Source organism: Panthera onca, chromosome B3 (assembly GCF_046562875.1).
Source record: "Panthera onca isolate mPanOnc1 chromosome B3, mPanOnc1 haplotype 2, whole genome shotgun sequence".
Lineage (NCBI taxonomy): Eukaryota > Metazoa > Chordata > Mammalia > Carnivora > Felidae > Panthera > Panthera onca.
The window spans coordinates 72167983-72186313 of record NC_138344.1 but is presented as its reverse complement, the minus strand read 5'-3'; the positions used below and the strand labels follow the sequence as shown (position 1 = coordinate 72186313).

Genomic DNA, 18331 nt, shown 5'->3' with positions numbered 1-18331 from the left:
TATATTTAGTTTTATTATAACGACTGTCCATCTACACTCAGTCTTTTTGCCAGCCTTTCATCTCCCCAGTTTCAACTGGTGGTAGCTGACTTCTTGGCCTCATAATCAGGATATACCAGAAAGTTCTTATTTCAGCTTTACACCCCAGAAGCAGTTGCATCATCAAACAAGGTGGCATCGAATCATGAGAGAACCAAAAAGCACTGTGGAGACCTGGGATGAAGAGTTAGAAAAACAAGCAGGGACATTTTCTGAACAGACAGCACAGGGAGAGGCCTGAGCCCTGGCAGTGAGGAGAGGGTTAAATCCTTCCCTCTGCAGTACAAAAGAAAAGAGTGTGCGGAAAGATTAGGATTTTTGCTTTTACAATGGGAGCTGCAGAAGCGTAGGGAAGAAGCTGAAGAAAAAAAAGGGGGCGTCTCCCCTTTAAAGACTTGCAGAGATTGAGAGAGAAAGAGAGAGAGAGAGAGAGTCAGGGACAGAGAATCAGAGGGAGCGCGGGCCAGTCTGTCTGTCTGTCTCTGGGAAGGGAGACCATCTCTGCTTCCCAGTGATTAGCACTGGGGGAGAGGCATCAGTTGGCTTCAGACCCAAGGGGAGACCAGACCAGGTCACCCCGGTTAGGACTAAGTGAGCTTTGCCCCTCCCTACCCCACCTCCACCCGGGAATGTCTCGGCGAAAGCAGCGGAAACCCCAACAGTTAATCTCGGACTGCGAAGGTCCCAGCGCGTCTGAGAACGGTGGGTGCCTGGGGAGGGGTGCGGGAGCCCTGAGTCCCAGCCCGTGTGGGTCAGGCCAGGGCAAGGGAGGGCACCCGGGCCACGGGTGAAGCCAGGGGAGGACTTGGTCATTGGGGGTTTGAAGAAGTTGGATGCAGAGAGTAGCCAGGCATTGACCTGTGCTGGGGGAGAAGCCCCGCTGCTTGGCTTTTCTCAGATTGGATTCTGTTTGTGTTTTCCTTGTTTTTCTCCGGATGAAATGGAGTTTTCAAACTGGCTCTGTCTCCCCACCCAAGAGTTTTCTCCTCAGGTCCCCCTTTGCTCACTGGTCTTTGTGTCGTTGCTAAGAAACCTCCTCAGACCTGGAGGCCAGTCTCTTAGGGGTGGGATTTTCCCCCCTTTTCTTTCTGGAGAGTTGGGTTGCAAGAGAATGAATTGGATAAACGTGAAGGTTCCCCTGAGGGAGAAGAGAAAAAAGTTTCTCATTGTTGGGCTGAGCTGAGAACAGATCAGAGCTCCCAGAGGGAGAGAGCTAATGTCGGTCAGATGCAGCCTGGCTTGGGGTGCGGATCCGTGTCACCTAGGGTAGAGGCTGGAGGAGAGGTCTGGATGAGGGACTCAGGTTTGTGCTTCAAGGGAGGCCACGCTGAAACAAAACAAAACAAAAGTATGAATTAACGTACTTGCATCTGTTTTTAAAGTAACAGATTTTCTGGGGCGCCTGGCTGGCTCAGTAGGTAGAGCATGCAACTCTTGATCTTGGGGTCGTCAGTTCCGGCCCCGCATTGAGTGTAAAGATTACTAATGGAATTAAATAAACTTAAAATAATAAAGTAATAGATTTTCTTTGGGGGGGGGTAGAACTTTATGTATTCCTATAATAGTCCAATCAGAGGCAGATAGTAGAGTAACTTGGGATATTGAGAAGTGACATTGCCCAAAGTCTCAGAAACAGTTAGAGCACTTTGTCAGGACCAAAACAGGTTTCCTGATGCTCAGGGCTAGTGGGCTCACTCTACTAAATTAGAATTTTTCAAATTTGCTTGAACGTGGATCCAGGGTAGAGTCTGGGAATCTATATCTTTGCAAGTGTCCAGGTAATTCTTAGGCTCAGGCAAGTTTTGGATATACTGTATCAGTATATGGCTATGTATGTTCACACTGTAAAAGTCTGGAAGTTCTGCCCCTCCGGGATAAACTATTTAGCAAACAGTTGACTCACTGGGCAGTGCAGTGTGGTACTAAGAACAAGGGTTCTATCAAAAAAAAAAAAAACAAAAAACAAGGGTTCTCAAGCCACACTTTCAGGATTCAAATCCTGGTTAGCTGTGCAACTTGGGTTCGTTTACTTTGCCTCTCTGTGCCTGTTTCCTCATCTGTAAAATACTAGCTACCTCATTAGGCTATCATGAGGATTGGAATGAGTTAATAGGTGTAAAGCACTTGGAAAGATAAATAGCATAAATAAGTGCTCAATTTATGTGATATAGTAGTCCCTAGCATAACTAAGTACTTAATGCATGTAAGTATTGTTATCATATGTGAGGACAGTGGCACTTCCTGCGAGGGCTGAAACCTGACCAAACTTCAGGCATCTCTTGGTGAACTTCAGTCCTTCTCTATGAGATGTGTGCATGAAAAGCTCTAGGATAATGTATTTGTAGTGACTAAAACTGAGTCATGGGTTAAATTTACCTTTCCACCTGTTGTTGTAAAAAAATGACCTGAGATGAAATCAGTGCTCCCCTGTGCTATGGAACAACTTTAACAGACATACTGTGTTATGGGTAGAACACATTCTCCTCAAGTCACTGCTTTGCTGGGATCCCACTGTGCCCATATTTAGAGGTTCATGATGGTGGCATCCTTCCCTCCTGGGACACATTAGCCTTCCTTAATGCTGCTGCAGGCCGGATGTTTCCTCCTCCGGCTCTACAGGAGACTTCCCGTAGAGCCTCAGAGTTGCCTCTCAGTCCTGCTCCCCTGCTGGCTGGATTGTGGAACAATGCCGAACCCCTGCCCCCTCCAAGAGACAACTTCTCCTCTCCCCACACTTCCCAAGTCTGCTCACCCACTCCCCGTAGTACCACTGTTGACGAAGAGCTTGTGCAGGCGTCAAAAGAAATCTTTCACCACTGCCCTGAGTGGATTCTTAAGCCCCTTGTGCTATGGCTCCCACTTGGGGCTGTGAACACTTTGGGGCATGGGGTTGCTGCTACAGAGTCATCCCCGCAGAAACAGTGCAGGCTCACATCCGATGGCAGCAGCAAATTCCGGCTGAATTTTGCCTTTGAGCCAGAAACGTCAGAAACACAAAGGTAAGGAGTAAGAAAGCAGTAGTAACCTCTGAAGGTCTGCCTAAAGAAAGCAAAGGGCTTTCTGATCAGAATTCTCCGGGGCTACTTCCACGCCCTGGAGTGTCACCAAGTCACATCTGGAAGATGAGGTGGCTGTACCAGAGCAAACCTAAAATTCCTTCATGCTTGTGTAAGACGGATAACTTTCCCATTCCCTCCTTTTCCATCGATACGGTTTCTATTTGCTTGTGTGATCTTCAGGCAGCTGACTTTTCCTTCTACCCCAGAAACATTTTTTTGTTCTGCATGCCCCCAAATTAGGGTAGGGAGGACTCTCTGTCCTCTGGTGTACTGTGAAACTACGGGCTTCCTCATGAGCATCAGCAGACATTTATTTAGCAGGCTAGGGTGCAACCGAAGTTTTCAGGAGGCTTTGCGTTCTTTTGGGCAACGTTTACCATACGTGACAAGTAAATGCTCAGCCTTTGTCGCACATGTCCAAAGCCTCATCTCTGCAGTGACCTGAGACGTCACCAAGAAACGGTCTGAAAAACCTGTTTTCTAGCCCTGTTTTTGTTCAGCTTCCCAGACCAGAACACCAAAACCTAACAGAATAGTTACTGCACATAAGTGATGAGAAGGAAATAGTCTTTTTACTTAAAAACTCTGGAGAGAGGAAAAAAAAAAATCTCTCTCCCCTACAGAGTCTAGAAATCTGGATTAGGAACATATGAGATGCAAATAGGGAAAACGTAAACTAGTACATCTGGGAAATGAAGGAAACGATCAGAAACCCAGATATTTAGTGAGAAGGAGAAACCAGGACAACAGACAAACAGATCTAGAGGGAGAAATGGAAGCTGGCAGACAGCAACAGCAGCAAAAGGAGAAGGAAGGCAAAAAGAGAGTTCTGAGGGCTCTGATCTCTTTATATATGGATGTAGAGAGCATAATCCCTCAGGGTATTGAGCCTAAGCCTTTCAGCCCTAGGTACCCCTGGGTCAAAGAGAAAATATTTCTGAGTAGATAGAAAGTAACTCAGGCCAGGTACAATATGGAGCACTGGATCAGGAAGCAGGAAACCTGGGTTGTTTTTTTTTTTAATTAAAAAAAATTTTAAGTTTATTTATTTTTGACAGAGACAGAGTGCGAGCATCAGCTGGGGAGGGGCAGAGAGAGAGGGAGACACAGAATCCGAAGCAGGCTCCAGGCTCTGAGCTGTCAGCACGGAGCCTGACACGGGGCTCAAACTCATGAACTGTGAGATCATGACCTGGCCCGAAGTCAGACGCCCAACCGACTGAGCCACCCAGGCACCCCGGAAACCTGGGTTTTAATCCAGCTTTGACCTTGAAGCTACATGACCTTGGATGAATCCATTCTTCCCCCGGGGCTTCAGTTATTGGTCTTTAAATAATAGCACTTCTAGGGGTGCACCTGGGTGACTCAGTCAGTTGAGCGTCCGACTTTGGCTCAGATCATGATCTCACAGTTCATGGGTTTGAGCCTGTGTCAGGTTCAGTACTGACAGCTCAGAGCCTGGAACCTGCTTCAGATTCTGTGTCTCCCTCTTTCTCTGCCCCTCCCCTGCTTGTGCACTGTCTCTCTTGCTCTCAAAAATAAATAAACGTTAAAAAAATTTAAATAATCGAACTTCTTGCCCATATTTCGGGAACATTTACTATTTGGCAGGTACTATGCTAGCCCTGCACATATTTCCCCTTGATTCCTCCCAACTCTATTATTATCTCCATTCAATTTGTTTTAAGTTCATTTATCTATTTATTTGAAAGACATCGCGTGCAGGGGAGGGGCAGAGAGAGAAGGAGAGAGAATCCCAAGCGGGCTCCATACTGCCAACACAGAGCCCAACACAGAGCCCAACCCAGGGCTCAAACCCATGAACCATAAGATCATGACCTGAGGTAAAACCAAGAGTTGGAGGCCCAACTGACAGAGCCACCCAGGTGCATCTCCATTCATTTTTTTTTTTTAATGTGTGGTAAAATATACATAACAAAATTTACCATTTTAACCACTTTTAAGCATATGACTCAGTGATTAAGTATATTCACAATGTTGTGCAACCATTACCACCATCCATCTCCAAAACTCTTTCATCTTTTAAAATTGAAATCCTTGGGGCGCCTGGGTGGCTCAGTCGGTTGAGCGCCGACTGCGGCTCAGGTCACGATCTCGCGGTCTGTGAGTTCGAGCCCTGCATCGGGCCCCTGTGCTGACAGCTCAGAGCCCGGAGCCTGTTTCGGATTCTGTGTCTCCCTCTCTCTGACCCTCCCCCATTCATGCTCTGTCTCTCTCTGTCTCAAAAATAAATAAAAACGTTAAAAAAAATTTTTTTTTAAATTGAAATCCTTGGGGCGCCTGGGTGGCTCAGTCGGTTGAGCGTCCAACTTCAGCTCAGGTCATGATCTCACAGTCTGTGAGTTCTAGCCCCGTATTGGGCTCTGTGCTGACGGCTCAGAGCCTGGAGTCTGCTTCCGATTCTGTGTCTCCCTCTCTCTCTGCCCCTTCCCTGCTCATGCTCTGTCTCTCTCTGTCTCAAAAATAAATAAAAACATTACGAAAAAAACATTAAAAAAAAAATAAGTAAAATTGAAATCCTATACCCATTAAACAATAATTCCCCATTCCCTTCTCTCTGCAGCCCCTAGCAATCACCATCCTATTTTCTGTCTCTATAAGTTTACCAATTCTAGGTACCTCATATAAAGGAATTACACAATATTTGTCCTTTTGTGTCTTGCTTGTCTCATCATGTTTTCAAGGCTCATCCTTGTTGTAGCATCTATAAGAATTTCAGTCCCTTTTGAAGTTATACCCCCATTTTATTATTTTTTAATGTTTATTTATTTTTAGAGAGTGAGTGAGTGAGTAGGGGAGGAGGTGCAGAGACAGCAGGCTCCTCACTGTCGGTGCAGAGCCAAACGTAGGGCTCGAACCCACAAACTGTGAGATCATGACCTGAGCCAAAATCAAGAGTCAGATGCTTAACCGACTGAGCCACCCAAGCACACTATCCCCATTTTATTTTTATTTTTTATTTGATTTTATTTTTTTAAATTTTAAAAAAATGTTTTATTTATTTTTGAGACAGAGAGAAAGACAGAGCATGAGCAGGGGAGAGACAGAGAGAGAGGGAGACACAGAATCAGAACCAGGCTCCAGGCTCTGAGCTGTCAGCATAGGGCCCAACGTGGGGCTCAAACTCACGAACTGTGAGATCATGACCTGAGCTGAAGTCGGATACTCAACCGACTGAGCCACCCAGGCGCCCCATATTTTATTTATTTTTTAAGTAGGCTTCCTGCCCAGCACAGAGCCCAACATGGGGCTTGAACTCACGATTATCTTGAGATCAAGACCTGAGCTGAGATCCAGAGTCTGACACTTAACAGACTGAGCCACCCAGGTGCCCCTATGTCCCTCATTTTAAAGAGAAATCCAAACCTTAGAGAAATAGAGACACTTTCCCAAGATCACAAAGATCTTGAAAGTGCTGGGACGATAACTCAGTCCTTTTGATTCAGAGTTGGCACTGGTTGTTTTTTTTTTAAGTTCATTTAATTTATTTTGAGAGAGAGATTGAGAGAGTCCCAAGCAGGGTCCGTGCTGTCAGCACAGAGCCCAATGCAGGGCTCACAAACTGTGAGATTGAGACCTGGCGCTGGGATCCAGAGTCGGACGCTTAACCACCTAAACCACCTAGGCACCCCAAAGCTGGCACTCTCAATCACTGTGCTCAGGGGTGGGGGTGGGGGGGGAAGGTCAGATCTCTGAAGTCCTTACCAGCAGCAAAAGAGTATGAATTCTTTGCTAAATGCTGAGTCCTTTGATGTGAGAAAAACGTCTCTTAAAAAACCTTTTCGGTGTTTGATCTAAGATATTTCTGTTTAGGAAACAAACATATTTTTCTCACTTAACATCCCATGTACAAATTATCATGCCTGTTTGCCTACGACATTGCACAGGTCACAGATGCATTACTAGGCGTAGGTGGCCTGGCAGAAGAGTGTGTGTGTGTATTTAGGAGAGAGAAGTGACAAAGAGGAGATAGGACATTCTCCCTTAGAAGTAGTCTATAGCAACAGTGCAGCAGTTACAGAATCCATTCATGTTAGCATTGGCCCAATGCTAACAGTAAGTTTAGGCAGGTGCTTACATAGTATACTTTGTTTCTTCAGTGGCTGGACGATGCTTGAACTGTGTGTAGAACAAAGCCTTTATCTTAAAATTAGAAATATAGCTCAAGGGGCACCTGGGTGGCTCAGTCGGTTGAGCGTCTGACTTCAGCTCAGGTCACAATCTCACGGTTTGTGAGTTCGAGCCCCGAGTCAGGCTCTGGGCTGATGGCTCAGAGCCTGGAGCCTGCTTCGGATTCTGTGTCTCCCTCTCTCTCTACCCCTCCCCCATTCATGCTCTGTCTCTCTCTGTCTCAAAAATAAATAAAGATTAAAAAAATTAAAAAAAAAAAAGAAATATAGCTCAAGATGCACATACCCTGGGAAAGGCAACGCAGTCACTTAAATTCACAGTCAGGTGTAAATCGTTATCAAAATCTGTTCATGGAAGCTGGATACGAGGGAGCTGACCTCTCTCTGCCGGCAGAGCAGAGAGGGAGCCAGACAGGAAGATTTGGCCCTGGGCAGCTGGTTTTGCCTCTGTCCTAATTTGGGCCAGGTAAGATTTGTGAGCCGCAGGGTAGAAGGTTCCCTGGGAAGAGCAGTCCTCTGAAAGGTACCGTGGCTCTCATCCTTCCTGTACACTGGCATCGCCTGAGGAATTTTATAAACACACTGATACCTGGATGCCACCCTCAGGGATTCTGAATTAATTGATCTGGGGTGTGGCCTGGATATTGGATGTTTCAAAGCTCTCCCAATCTTTTTAATGGGCAGCAAAGTTTGAGAACCGCTTTTTCAACTCTACCGTCCTGCTGTGTACTCCGCACCTAATTTTCTTTGTTCTCCCTAGCCATTCTCTCCCAAGCCTAGAGCCGCAGTTTAGAGAGCTACCTGGTTTCTCTTTTCATTGTTATTCTGGCTCTTTATAAATTTAAACAAGCGTGTCCAGGTCTTAGTCCCTACATCCATCCCAGACTTTGCCTGTGACCCAGGATAGCTTACCTACCCTTATCTGCTATCTAGGGACACCATAACCAGCTTAGTTTATTCCTGTGTTTATGACTTCATTCGTGTCTGCCTAAGAATCCTGCCCCCCTTTTCAGGATAGGCAGTGAGTGCAAAGTGCTGAGAAATAGAGGGTTCCTCTTACAGGTGGCTGTTGATCCGTCACCTTTCAGCAGGGACTAAATTTACCTTAAAGAAGAGTGCAGGTCAAATTACCCATCAGAAAGCAAGTTTCATTAAAGAGCAAGAAAGGGGACAGTGTTTCCCAGGAGAAGATGAAAAGAAAAGGATTTCTTTTCTTGTCGGAAGACTTGACAAAACAGCAACTTGATATCAAATGTTCAATGCTAATTAACAAATGCTGGGTAGAAAGCTTCCACCTGATTCCCTCTCCCTTACTGAGGCCAGACAGCAAATGGCAGGTAGGAGCTACACAGGGCCCTTTCTCTGGTGTTAGAGAAGCCACACAATGTTGGTGTGCTTGAGAAAGCACTGGACAGGAGTCAAAATTCTGAATGCTTGCTTCACTGAATTACTGTGTGAACTTGGGAAAGTCACTTATCCTCTCCAAGCTTCAATTTCCTGCTCTGTAAAAATAAACAGCACTGCATGAACCTGTGACTTTCCATAACTGAAATAGATCCCCCCCTCCCTCGTTGTAAGGGTCAGTCCTGAAAGCACAGAGCCCTTCTTTTTCAGAGCTGTCGTTCGTAATATTTAGATACTCATGATTATGTAAAGTTTCAAAACATAATTCGGTAAAATGTTTTCGATTTAAAAAGAGAGCAAAATTCGTGTTGAACAGTGAAGTGGATGGTGCCAACATTAGGTCCAAAAAAGACTCCTCCAGAAAAGATTCCTTGCCATTGGCATATACCAATATTAACCAATGTCTTACCTCAGAAATTAATAAGATGATGGGGCATCTGGGTGGCTCACTCAGTTAAGCGTCCGACTTCGGCCCAGGTCATGATCTCATGGTTCTTGAGTTCAAGCCCCACGTCAGGCTCAGAGCCTGGAGCCTGCTTTGGATTCTGTGTCTCCCTCTTTCTCTGCCCCTCACCCCACTCACACACACTCTCTCTCTCTCAAAAACAAATATTTTTAAAAATTAAGAAAAAGAAATTAATAAGATGAGTAAGTAACATGAAAAACTGATCTAATTTTAGCAAATGTGCTTTTAGGTTATTTTCATTGTTTTGCCACTGACAATGTAAATTCTCTAACCCATAATATTTGGGACTCCCCCCCCCCCAAATTTAAAGTCCCATGTGTTCATATTAACATGATTTGTCAAGAGTTTTCCAAGTTTTTGTCACCACAATATTTCTCTGAGAAAGCACAGATACAATCTTACCACTTTACAAAATGAAAATGGTGGCATGATTAACCACTGTGCCTCAATTTACCAGCCAGGCAACGATAGAGCTGGGATTAGAACATCGTGGGTTTACTGATGCCGAGGCAAACCACAAAACTAAGGACTTGGGGGGGTCACTTCCTGTAAGTAAGATTAAACTCTTTCCCGAGGTGGAAACCCTATTAAGACGCATTTCAAGGTAGAAAGAGAACGCAGAGTATCTGGTCTAAGAGACATCATACCCCTACTTATCCCGTCTGACTACCAGGTGGCCTCTGTGGCGGTGAGCTAGTGTTATGTCCTTTCTAGGCATTCAAACCAGCTTGGGGCTGAAAGGGCTTTCCGCCCAGAGAGGCTGCCTCGTAGCTCCCACTGCATTTTCTCCATTGTTTCAGGAATTCCCCTCCCCCCAGGTTAGAGCTAGGTGGGCCTCTGTAGGCCCCTGCAGGCCAGCGTCTCCCTGGACCCAACTGTCCTTAACAGTGGCAGTGTGCCCTGTACTGCACGAGAAGGGCAATGGAGGAAGAAGACGGGCAGGGAAGAGCTATTAAAGAGGAGGTGCTACGGGAATAAGCACGAAGTCTATAAATCAGGTGTGAGCCCGGTGATCTGTGGAGTAACTTGCATTGGGCTAGTCTGGAGGGGGGGGGGGAGGGAGTGAAGGGGCTCAATGTTCCGCAGAGAGGAGGGTCCTGAAATGACTTCCTTGGAAATTATGCCTTGCAGCCTCCCACCCTGAGAAACTTCTTTTGTGGAGGGGGATGGGGGTAGGGTGGGAATAAAGATGAGGAAGACTGGACAAAACTTGGGGTATTTAGGGGTGCGGGTTTTGATAAGGCGTGGATGTCCTGGGCTCCCCCTCCCACTCTGGCCCTCAGAACCTCTGAGATCAGACCACCCTCTCTGGAGTCCACGTTTTCCAGGCTCAGCGGATCCTTTATCCAAAGAAAAATAAGAGAAGCCTATCGCTTTGCTCTATTGAGCAGAGCTGTGTTTCCCACTGTGCCCCCTTGAGCCCGAGGGGGGTGGGGGCAGGTCTAGGCAAAGCCATCTGGAGAAGGGGGGGAGCTGGCAGAGGGCGAGGGAAGGTGGACCCCACCACGCCCCACAAGCACCTGTCACTGAGCCTCCGGAAACCTGCTAGGCTCTGGGCTCCCGCCCCACACACCCACCTCCCACTCCCCGCTCCTGCCTGGCTCCCCAGCAGCTCCTCCCCCATCTCCCCTCTCCTAGCTTTCTCGCTCCAGCTCCTCCCCTCCTCCGCGCCTCCTCGCTCCCCTCCCCCTCCTCCGCGGCTCCCTGCCCCCGCCGCCGCCGCCGCCGCCGCCGCGGATCTCCATCTCCGCAGTCTGGGCCGCTGGGTGCAGAGGCTGCCGCACCCCGGCGGCCACCGCCGCCTCCCCCCATCCCGATACCCATTGTCTCCCATTCTACCCTGCCCTCCACCCCCCCCCCCCCCGTCCCTACAACCATGGCGCACGAAACCGGGAGGAGCTCTCGTCTCGGGGGGCCCTGCGGGGAGCCGGCGGAGCTTGGAGGTGCGGTAGGGCCCTGCCTGGACAGGGGTGGGGGCGGAGGGCACGCGCGCGGGGTGAGGGACTTCTCGGCGGACGGGATAAAATGCACGATTCTCTGCGTAGGGCCTCCTGCTCACACCCATTCCTTGCGCCCGCGGGTGGCCCGGGGTTGGGGGGTGGGGGACCGGCAGGCGGAGGCAGGAGCTTGAGCGTGCCTGCTCCCCTGCCCCCATGCTGGGGTGTTTCGTGTCCGGACGGGTCACCACTGAGCTCTAGCCTTCGGCTTGGCCTGATGGTGAGCTCATCTCCCCACCCCCCACCAAGCGGTTACTGGGCTCGTTGTTAATTAGAGCCTTCGCCTGCCCATCCCAGCCGCACCACCCACGCTCTCTCCTTGTCTTCTCCCTAGGTGATGCTAGCGAGGAGGACCACCCCCAAGTCTGTGCCAAGTGCTGCGCACAATTCACTGACCCAACTGAATTCCTCGCCCACCAGAATGCGTGTTCTACTGACCCCCCTGTAATGGTGATAATTGGGGGCCAGGAGAACCCCAACAACTCTTCGACCTCTTCTGAACCCCGGGCTGAGGGCCAAACTAGCCCCCGGGTCATGGAGGCAGAGCACAACAACCCTCCGGATTCTGGGTCCTCTGTGCCCACAGATCCCACCTGGGGCCCTGAGCGGAGAGTAGAGGAGCCTGCCGGGCACTTCCTGGTCGCTGCCACAGGTACGGCAGCGGGGGGAGGCGGGGGCCTGATCTTGGCTAGTCCCAAGCTGGGAGCGACCCCATTACCTCCAGAGTCCACCCCCGCACCCCCCCCTCCTCCTCCTCCACCTCCACCCCCAGGTGCAGGCAGCGGCCACTTGAACATCCCTCTGATCTTGGAAGAGCTGCGGGTGCTGCAGCAGCGGCAGATCCATCAGATGCAGATGACTGAGCAAATCTGCCGCCAGGTGCTGCTGCTTGGCTCCTTAGGCCAGACAGTGGGCACCCCTGCCAGTCCCTCCGAGTTACCTGGGGCAGGGACTGCCTCCTCCACCAAGCCCCTGCTTCCCCTCTTCAGCCCCATCAAGCCTGTCCAGACCACCAAGACCCTGGCACCTTCCTCCTCCTCTTCCTCCTCCTCCTCCTCCTCGGGGGCAGAAACGCCCAAGCAGGCTTTCTTCCATCTTTACCATCCACTGGGGTCACAGCACCCTTTTTCTGCCGGAGGGGTTGGGCGCAGCCACAAACCCGCCCCTGCCCCCTCCCCAGCCCTGCCAGGCAGCACAGATCAGCTGATTGCCTCGCCTCACCTGGCGTTCCCAGGCACCACGGGACTCTTGGCAGCACAGTGTCTTGGGGCAGCTCGAGGCCTCGAGGCTGCTGCCTCCCCAGGGCTCCTGAAGCCAAAGAATGGAAGTGGTGAGCTGGGCTACGGGGAAGTGATGGGTCCCTTGGAGAAGCCTGGCGGACGGCACAAGTGCCGCTTCTGTGCCAAAGTATTTGGCAGTGACAGTGCCCTGCAGATCCACCTGCGCTCCCACACGGGTGAGAGGCCCTATAAGTGTAACGTCTGTGGCAACCGCTTCACCACCCGCGGCAACCTCAAAGTGCATTTTCACCGGCATCGGGAGAAGTACCCGCACGTGCAGATGAACCCTCACCCGGTGCCCGAGCACCTAGACTACGTCATCACCAGCAGCGGCCTGCCCTATGGTATGTCCGTGCCGCCGGAGAAGGCCGAGGAAGAGGTGGCGGTGCCAGGCGGGGGCGTGGAACGCAAGCCCCTGGTGGCCTCCACTACAGCACTTAGTGCCACCGAGAGCCTGACGCTGCTCTCCACCGGTGCGGGCACAGCCACGGCTCCCGCGCTCCCTGCTTTCAATAAGTTTGTGCTCATGAAGGCAGTAGAGCCAAAGAGTAAAGCCGATGAAAATACCCCTCCGGGGAGCGAGGGCTCAGCCATCGCCGGCGTGGCAGAAAGTGGCACGGCGACCCGAATGCAGCTGAGTAAGCTGGTGACTTCGCTACCCAGCTGGGCGCTGCTCACCAACCACTTTAAGTCCACAGGTAGCTTCCCCTTCCCCTATGTGCTAGAGCCCTTGGGGGCCTCCCCCTCTGAGACCTCAAAGCTGCAGCAACTGGTAGAAAAGATTGATCGGCAGGGAGCCGTGGCAGTGGCGTCTACTGCCTCGGGCGCCCCCACCACCTCCGCGCCCGCGACCTCAACCGCTACGTCATCTGGGCCTAACCAGTGTGTCATCTGCCTCCGGGTGCTGAGCTGTCCTCGGGCCCTGCGCCTGCATTACGGCCAACACGGAGGTGAGCGGCCCTTCAAATGCAAAGTGTGTGGCAGAGCTTTCTCCACGCGGGGCAATCTGCGTGCACATTTCGTGGGCCACAAGGCCAGTCCGGCAGCCCGGGCCCAGAACTCCTGCCCCATCTGCCAGAAGAAGTTCACTAACGCCGTGACTCTGCAGCAGCATGTTCGGATGCACCTGGGGGGCCAGATCCCCAACGGTGGCACCACACTCTCGGAAGGCGGGGGAGCTGCCCAGGAGAATGGCTCCGAGCAGTCCACAGTCTCCGGGGTGGGGACCTTCCCCCAGCAGCCGTCCCAGCAGCCATCCCCAGAAGAGGAGCTGTCTGAAGAGGAGGAAGAGGACGAGGAAGAGGAAGAAGACGTGACTGATGAAGATTCCCTGGCAGGGAGGGGCTCAGAGAGCGGAGGTGAGAAGGCGATATCAGTGCGAGGTGATTCGGAAGAGGCGTCTGGGGCAGAGGAGGAAGTGGGGACAGCGGCGGCAGCGGCCACGTCTGGGAAGGAGATGGATAGCAGTGAGAAGGTGATTCAGCAGCCTTCCCTGCCGCCCCCGCCACCACCACCCGACAGCCTGGATCAAACACGGCCCATGGAGCAGGGAGGCAGCGATGCCGCAGGAGGCATGGAAGAGGGGGGCAAACCAGAGAGGAGCTCGAGCCCACCGTCAGCACACACCCGGGAAGGGGAAGGCGGCGGCGGCACCTCGGCGGAGGAGCTGGGTACGCAGGAGGCGATGAGAAAGGAGCCGGGAGAGAGCAGCAGCAGAAAGGCCTGTGAGGTGTGTGGGCAGACCTTTCCCGCCCAGGCAGCCCTGGAGGAGCATCAGAAGACCCACCCCAAGGAGGGGCCGCTCTTCACTTGTGTGTTCTGCAGGCAGAGCTTTCTCGAGCGGGCTGTCCTCAAGAAGCATATGCTGCTGGCTCACCACCAGGTACAACCCTTTGCTCCCCACGGCCCTCAGAATATTGCTGCTCTTTCCTTGGTCCCAGGCTGCTCACCGTCCATCACATCCCCGGGGCTCTCCCCCTTTCCCCGAAAAGATGACCCCACCATCCCATGAGCCTGTTTTCCTGCTCATGACCCAGGAAGCAGAAACCGAGAGCTCTGTAGAAGCACCTCCACAGGATTTACGAGCCCTTATTTGTCTTTTTTCTCTGAGTCCTTCCCCCGTGGCTTCTCTCTAGTCCCTGAGCTTGGAAATGGCTGTGCTTGCCAGGGGGATGGCCCCCTGATGATTTTTTTCTTCCCTCTTCACTCACTGTACCTGAGGAAAATAGTTTCTCTGCAGCTTTCACATTCCCAAGGGGATCCCCCTCCAGCTTTCCTGGGGTGACCCCTCTCCCCCCTCTCCTTTCTTCCTCTCCCTTTCCCTTTGACAGGTGCACCTGAGCACCCACATTTGGAACTGCAGCCCAGCCCGAAGGGGCCGGCAGCTGTCCCTGGAGGGCCCAGTGCCACTCCTCTCTGGTGACCAGGTCAACCTGCAGGACTTCCTGTCCCAGGATGTTCCTGCCCAACTGGTGAGGGTAGGTCCCCTGTCTTTCTGGAACCAGTACACAGCTTTCCTGTCAAGGGACCTGCCCACCAAGCCCCGGAGTTCCGGCTCCACCTCCACTACCAGTTTAGGTCTGGCACCACCAGTGCTGTTTGGCCCAGGAACTATGGCTGGGAACGTGCCTCCAGCAATGGGATCCAGAGAGGCCAAGGAGAAGAGAGCCCCCCTCTTCCTATTTCGGTCTCCTGCATCCAAGGCAGTGCCTGAGAAGCCCATCAGAGAAGAAAAGTAGCAAACTGTACATTTCTTCTTTTCCCTGCTCTGGAAGGTGCCAGCAATGAAGATACAACAATATCTGTATCTGGCGGCTCAGCCCTAAGGGGTAGGGAGAAACGAAGAGCATATAGGACATTCTTCCCAGTAAACTCCCATTCAGGCAAAGGTGTTGGCTGGTCAGTTTGCCAAGACACCTCCAGCTTCTCCTTTTCCTTCATCATGGCCTGTCAAAGTTAGGAAACGAGCAGATGTCTTAGCAGCAGGTCTCTCGTGGGATCTTTTGGGAAATGTGAAGTTCATGTCTTTAACAAGCATTATTGGTGAGGGTCATTGAAGGAGGAATGATGGAGAGTTGAAGAGCGTTGCTAAAGCATAGGGCTTGCTGGGAACACGTGAGGTTAAGAAAGGGGCATGATGTGAGGGAGGGGACCTCGAATTCTTGATTGGATGGGTCTCACGAATGTTCTTTTGGACTGTTAGTGACTTAGTGTGCAGCAATGCACCTCAGGTCATAGGGGATTTCCTAGCACTAGTGTGCTTCTAGTTTTAGATAACTCCCTACTTTGTACCCTGGCCCCTTGTATTTTCCTTGTCTTCCTTTCTCAAGGCCTGTTTCCTCCCCATTTTGCCTGTCTATGGACCAGGGCTTATGTCTTTGCCACCGTCTGGTTCTTAGAGTCCCAGACCTTGGGAGATGAGCTCTAGGTGGTTTTCTCCCTGCCTCTCTGTCTTGTAATGAGATGTAGTATTTACTCTTAACATAGGATCATTTGGAACAGGAGTCCTGAGGGGGAGAGAGTGAGGGTTCTGCTATTGATTGACTTGAATGATGGTTTCTCCTCCAAAGGTATAGGCTCCAGAGCTTCCTAACATAGTAAAATGTGAAGAGCAGACAAGGGAGATATTAGTGTCTTTCCCTTTTCATTAAAAGTGTTTTAACCAAATATTTGTGTGTTTTTCCTTATTTCATAACTAAATAGCCAGCTGGGGTGTGATACGGGCATTCCCTAACATTGAGATTCCCTTCCCACCTACATCTCCTGCCAAAGCTGAACATATGGTGTTGAAATATTTAATTTATTCAGTCTTGTCCTAAAACAACCTCCAGTGAATGTAATTTCCCTGTGGAAATGGAGTTTATGTTCTCAAAAAGTAAAGGATTTGTCCGTTGTGTGCAGTCATTGTCTAGATTCTTTTCTTTGCCTAGAACTTTCCACCACCAGGCTTTGTGGGGTTTTTGTTTTGTTTTGTTTTGTTTTGTTTTGTTTTGTTTGGAGGTTGGAAGCTGTTTCTTTATTGGTCCTTCCTGAGCCCCAGGGTAGCCTAGCTGACATCATTTAATCTGCAGAACCAAGATGAATTAATCTTTATGATCCTTGAGATCTGATGTTATAAACAGAAATAAAAAATGATTCAACACTAATAATTTTTACCGACGGGATAATTTAAAGCAGGATTCTCAGCAAAGGAAGTACATGGGGGGTGGGAGTGTGAAATGAAACATATATACATTCTTTACCTTATCTCTCCACAATGTGGTAGGGTTTAGATTTGACCCTAAGACCTTGGGTTTTGAAAGAGAACAGTCTCCAGACTTTTTTTGTGTTTGTAAGATTATAATATCACTGTATCTTAGTGCTAAGGGGATGGGGCTGGTAAAATGATTTGTCCAAAGTCACTCAGCCAATTAATGGCAGTGTTAGTGCTACTACCAGTGATCAGGGATGGTGCCTGTTTCTTGCTACATCATTTTAGACTCCCGATGTGAGGCTGGCTGGAAGACAGAAAGGAGGAGGTGAGTAAAACTTTTCTTGGCTCGATTCAAGGTAAAGAACCAACATTTGATTCCTCTTGCCCCCACCAGGGCAGTAATGGTCCTCTTTAAAAGGTCCTGGAATCTTGTGAAGTCAACTGGGGAAGAAACAGCTTCTGCCTCTTTAATTCCTAGCAAAGCTTTGTTAAGTCTTTGTCTCCTTTCAGCCTATGGAAGGAGGTAGGTCACCAATCGTATTCCATGTACCTCCCCTACCCCCATCAGACATAAGATAATGCCATTTAACTAATTAAACTAGACTTGCCCTCTCTTCACATGCCAGTTCCCATTATGGTAGCACCTGTCAGTAAGGCTTCTACTCATGGATACTTCCTCAGGCAGGTCAGCCCTGCACCTGACTGCCCACACCCCTCCTTCATCGCTCTCCTTTATTTTCCCTTCTGTCTCCTTTTTATTCTTCTTTTTACTCTCCTCTCCTGCTTTTTCTTCATTGACCTCTCTTACCTGCCAGCTTTTCTTTTTCCTTTTCTTTTTTCACCTTTAATTCATTCTGTCTCTTCTTAGAGCCTTTAGTTTCTTCATTCTTGTAGCCGCCTCCAACCCCCACCCTCAGAGGCCTCACCATTTCTCACTCTCAGTTGCTTTTCATTTGATCATCTTTTTGGAAGGTGAATTAACTCTAACCTGCTGGATTGAGAATGTAAATAAATGCAGCTTGAGAAAACACTTTATATGAAATAAACAATAGTAAGTCCAGTTCCAACTGGATGGATGAAAAGCATCACTATGAGAAGACCTAAGATGCAGCTTTGCTCCTCCATTCAGTTAATTTCTGAGGATTTATTTTGTTTCAGAGATCAAGTGTCCTAAAGTAAATAAGACACTTCTGCCCCTGTGGGAGCTCAGTCTAGGATAAAGAAAAATATGAACATATTTTTATACGGTGGTGGTAAATAGATGCAAACAATGGCCTACAGGTTCCCAGACAGGGAAATAACTCATGATGCAAAGATGGAGAAGGGGGAGGGGGTGTATAATTCTTTTGAATTCAGCTTTCATAATAGCCACTCTCAAATATATAAACAACCCATACAACAACCTAAGGACAAATGCAGTTACGTTTAAGAACCTATATAAAATACCCCAAGTCCCCTTTGGCTGATCCAGAGATGTGCTGCTTCAGAGGGTCCCCTCCAGGAAAGAACTGGCTAGCTACCTAGCTGCAGGAAGCCTGACTCATTGACACTCTTCAACCTCCCACCAAAGACTGAGCAAGATGGTGAATGATACAGGAGCTTAGCCATTTCCATGGAACATGGGACTCCAATGAACATTTTCAGTCTGATACTCCCCATTGGGCTGGCAGAGACTGTCAGGTCTGCTCCATAGTCTGACAGTTCTTCCTCCCCAATCCTGCTCTCCTCCCAACCCTCCCCAGC

General features: G+C 49.8%; 1 protein-coding gene across 3 annotated transcripts; it reads left to right on the top strand.

Annotated features, from left to right (window-relative positions):
• The first annotated feature begins 357 nt into the window (after positions 1-357).
• On the top strand, positions 358-16062 carry SALL2 (spalt like transcription factor 2). Of its 3 annotated transcripts, XM_060619174.3 has the most exons (4): positions 358-741; positions 11451-11768; positions 11889-14278; positions 14727-16062. In XM_060619174.3, the coding sequence occupies exons 1-4, from the start codon at positions 669-671 to the stop codon at positions 15132-15134; spliced, it is 3189 nt and encodes a 1062-aa protein (XP_060475157.3). In that variant the 5' UTR covers positions 358-668; the 3' UTR covers positions 15135-16062. The 3 variants fall into 3 exon arrangements, with proteins under 3 accessions (XP_060475157.3, XP_060475155.3, XP_060475156.3); XM_060619172.3 differs by having other exon boundaries at positions 11451-14278; XM_060619173.3 differs by lacking the exon at positions 358-741 and adding an exon at positions 10303-11062 and having other exon boundaries at positions 11451-14278.
• The last annotated feature ends 2269 nt before the right edge of the window (positions 16063-18331 follow it).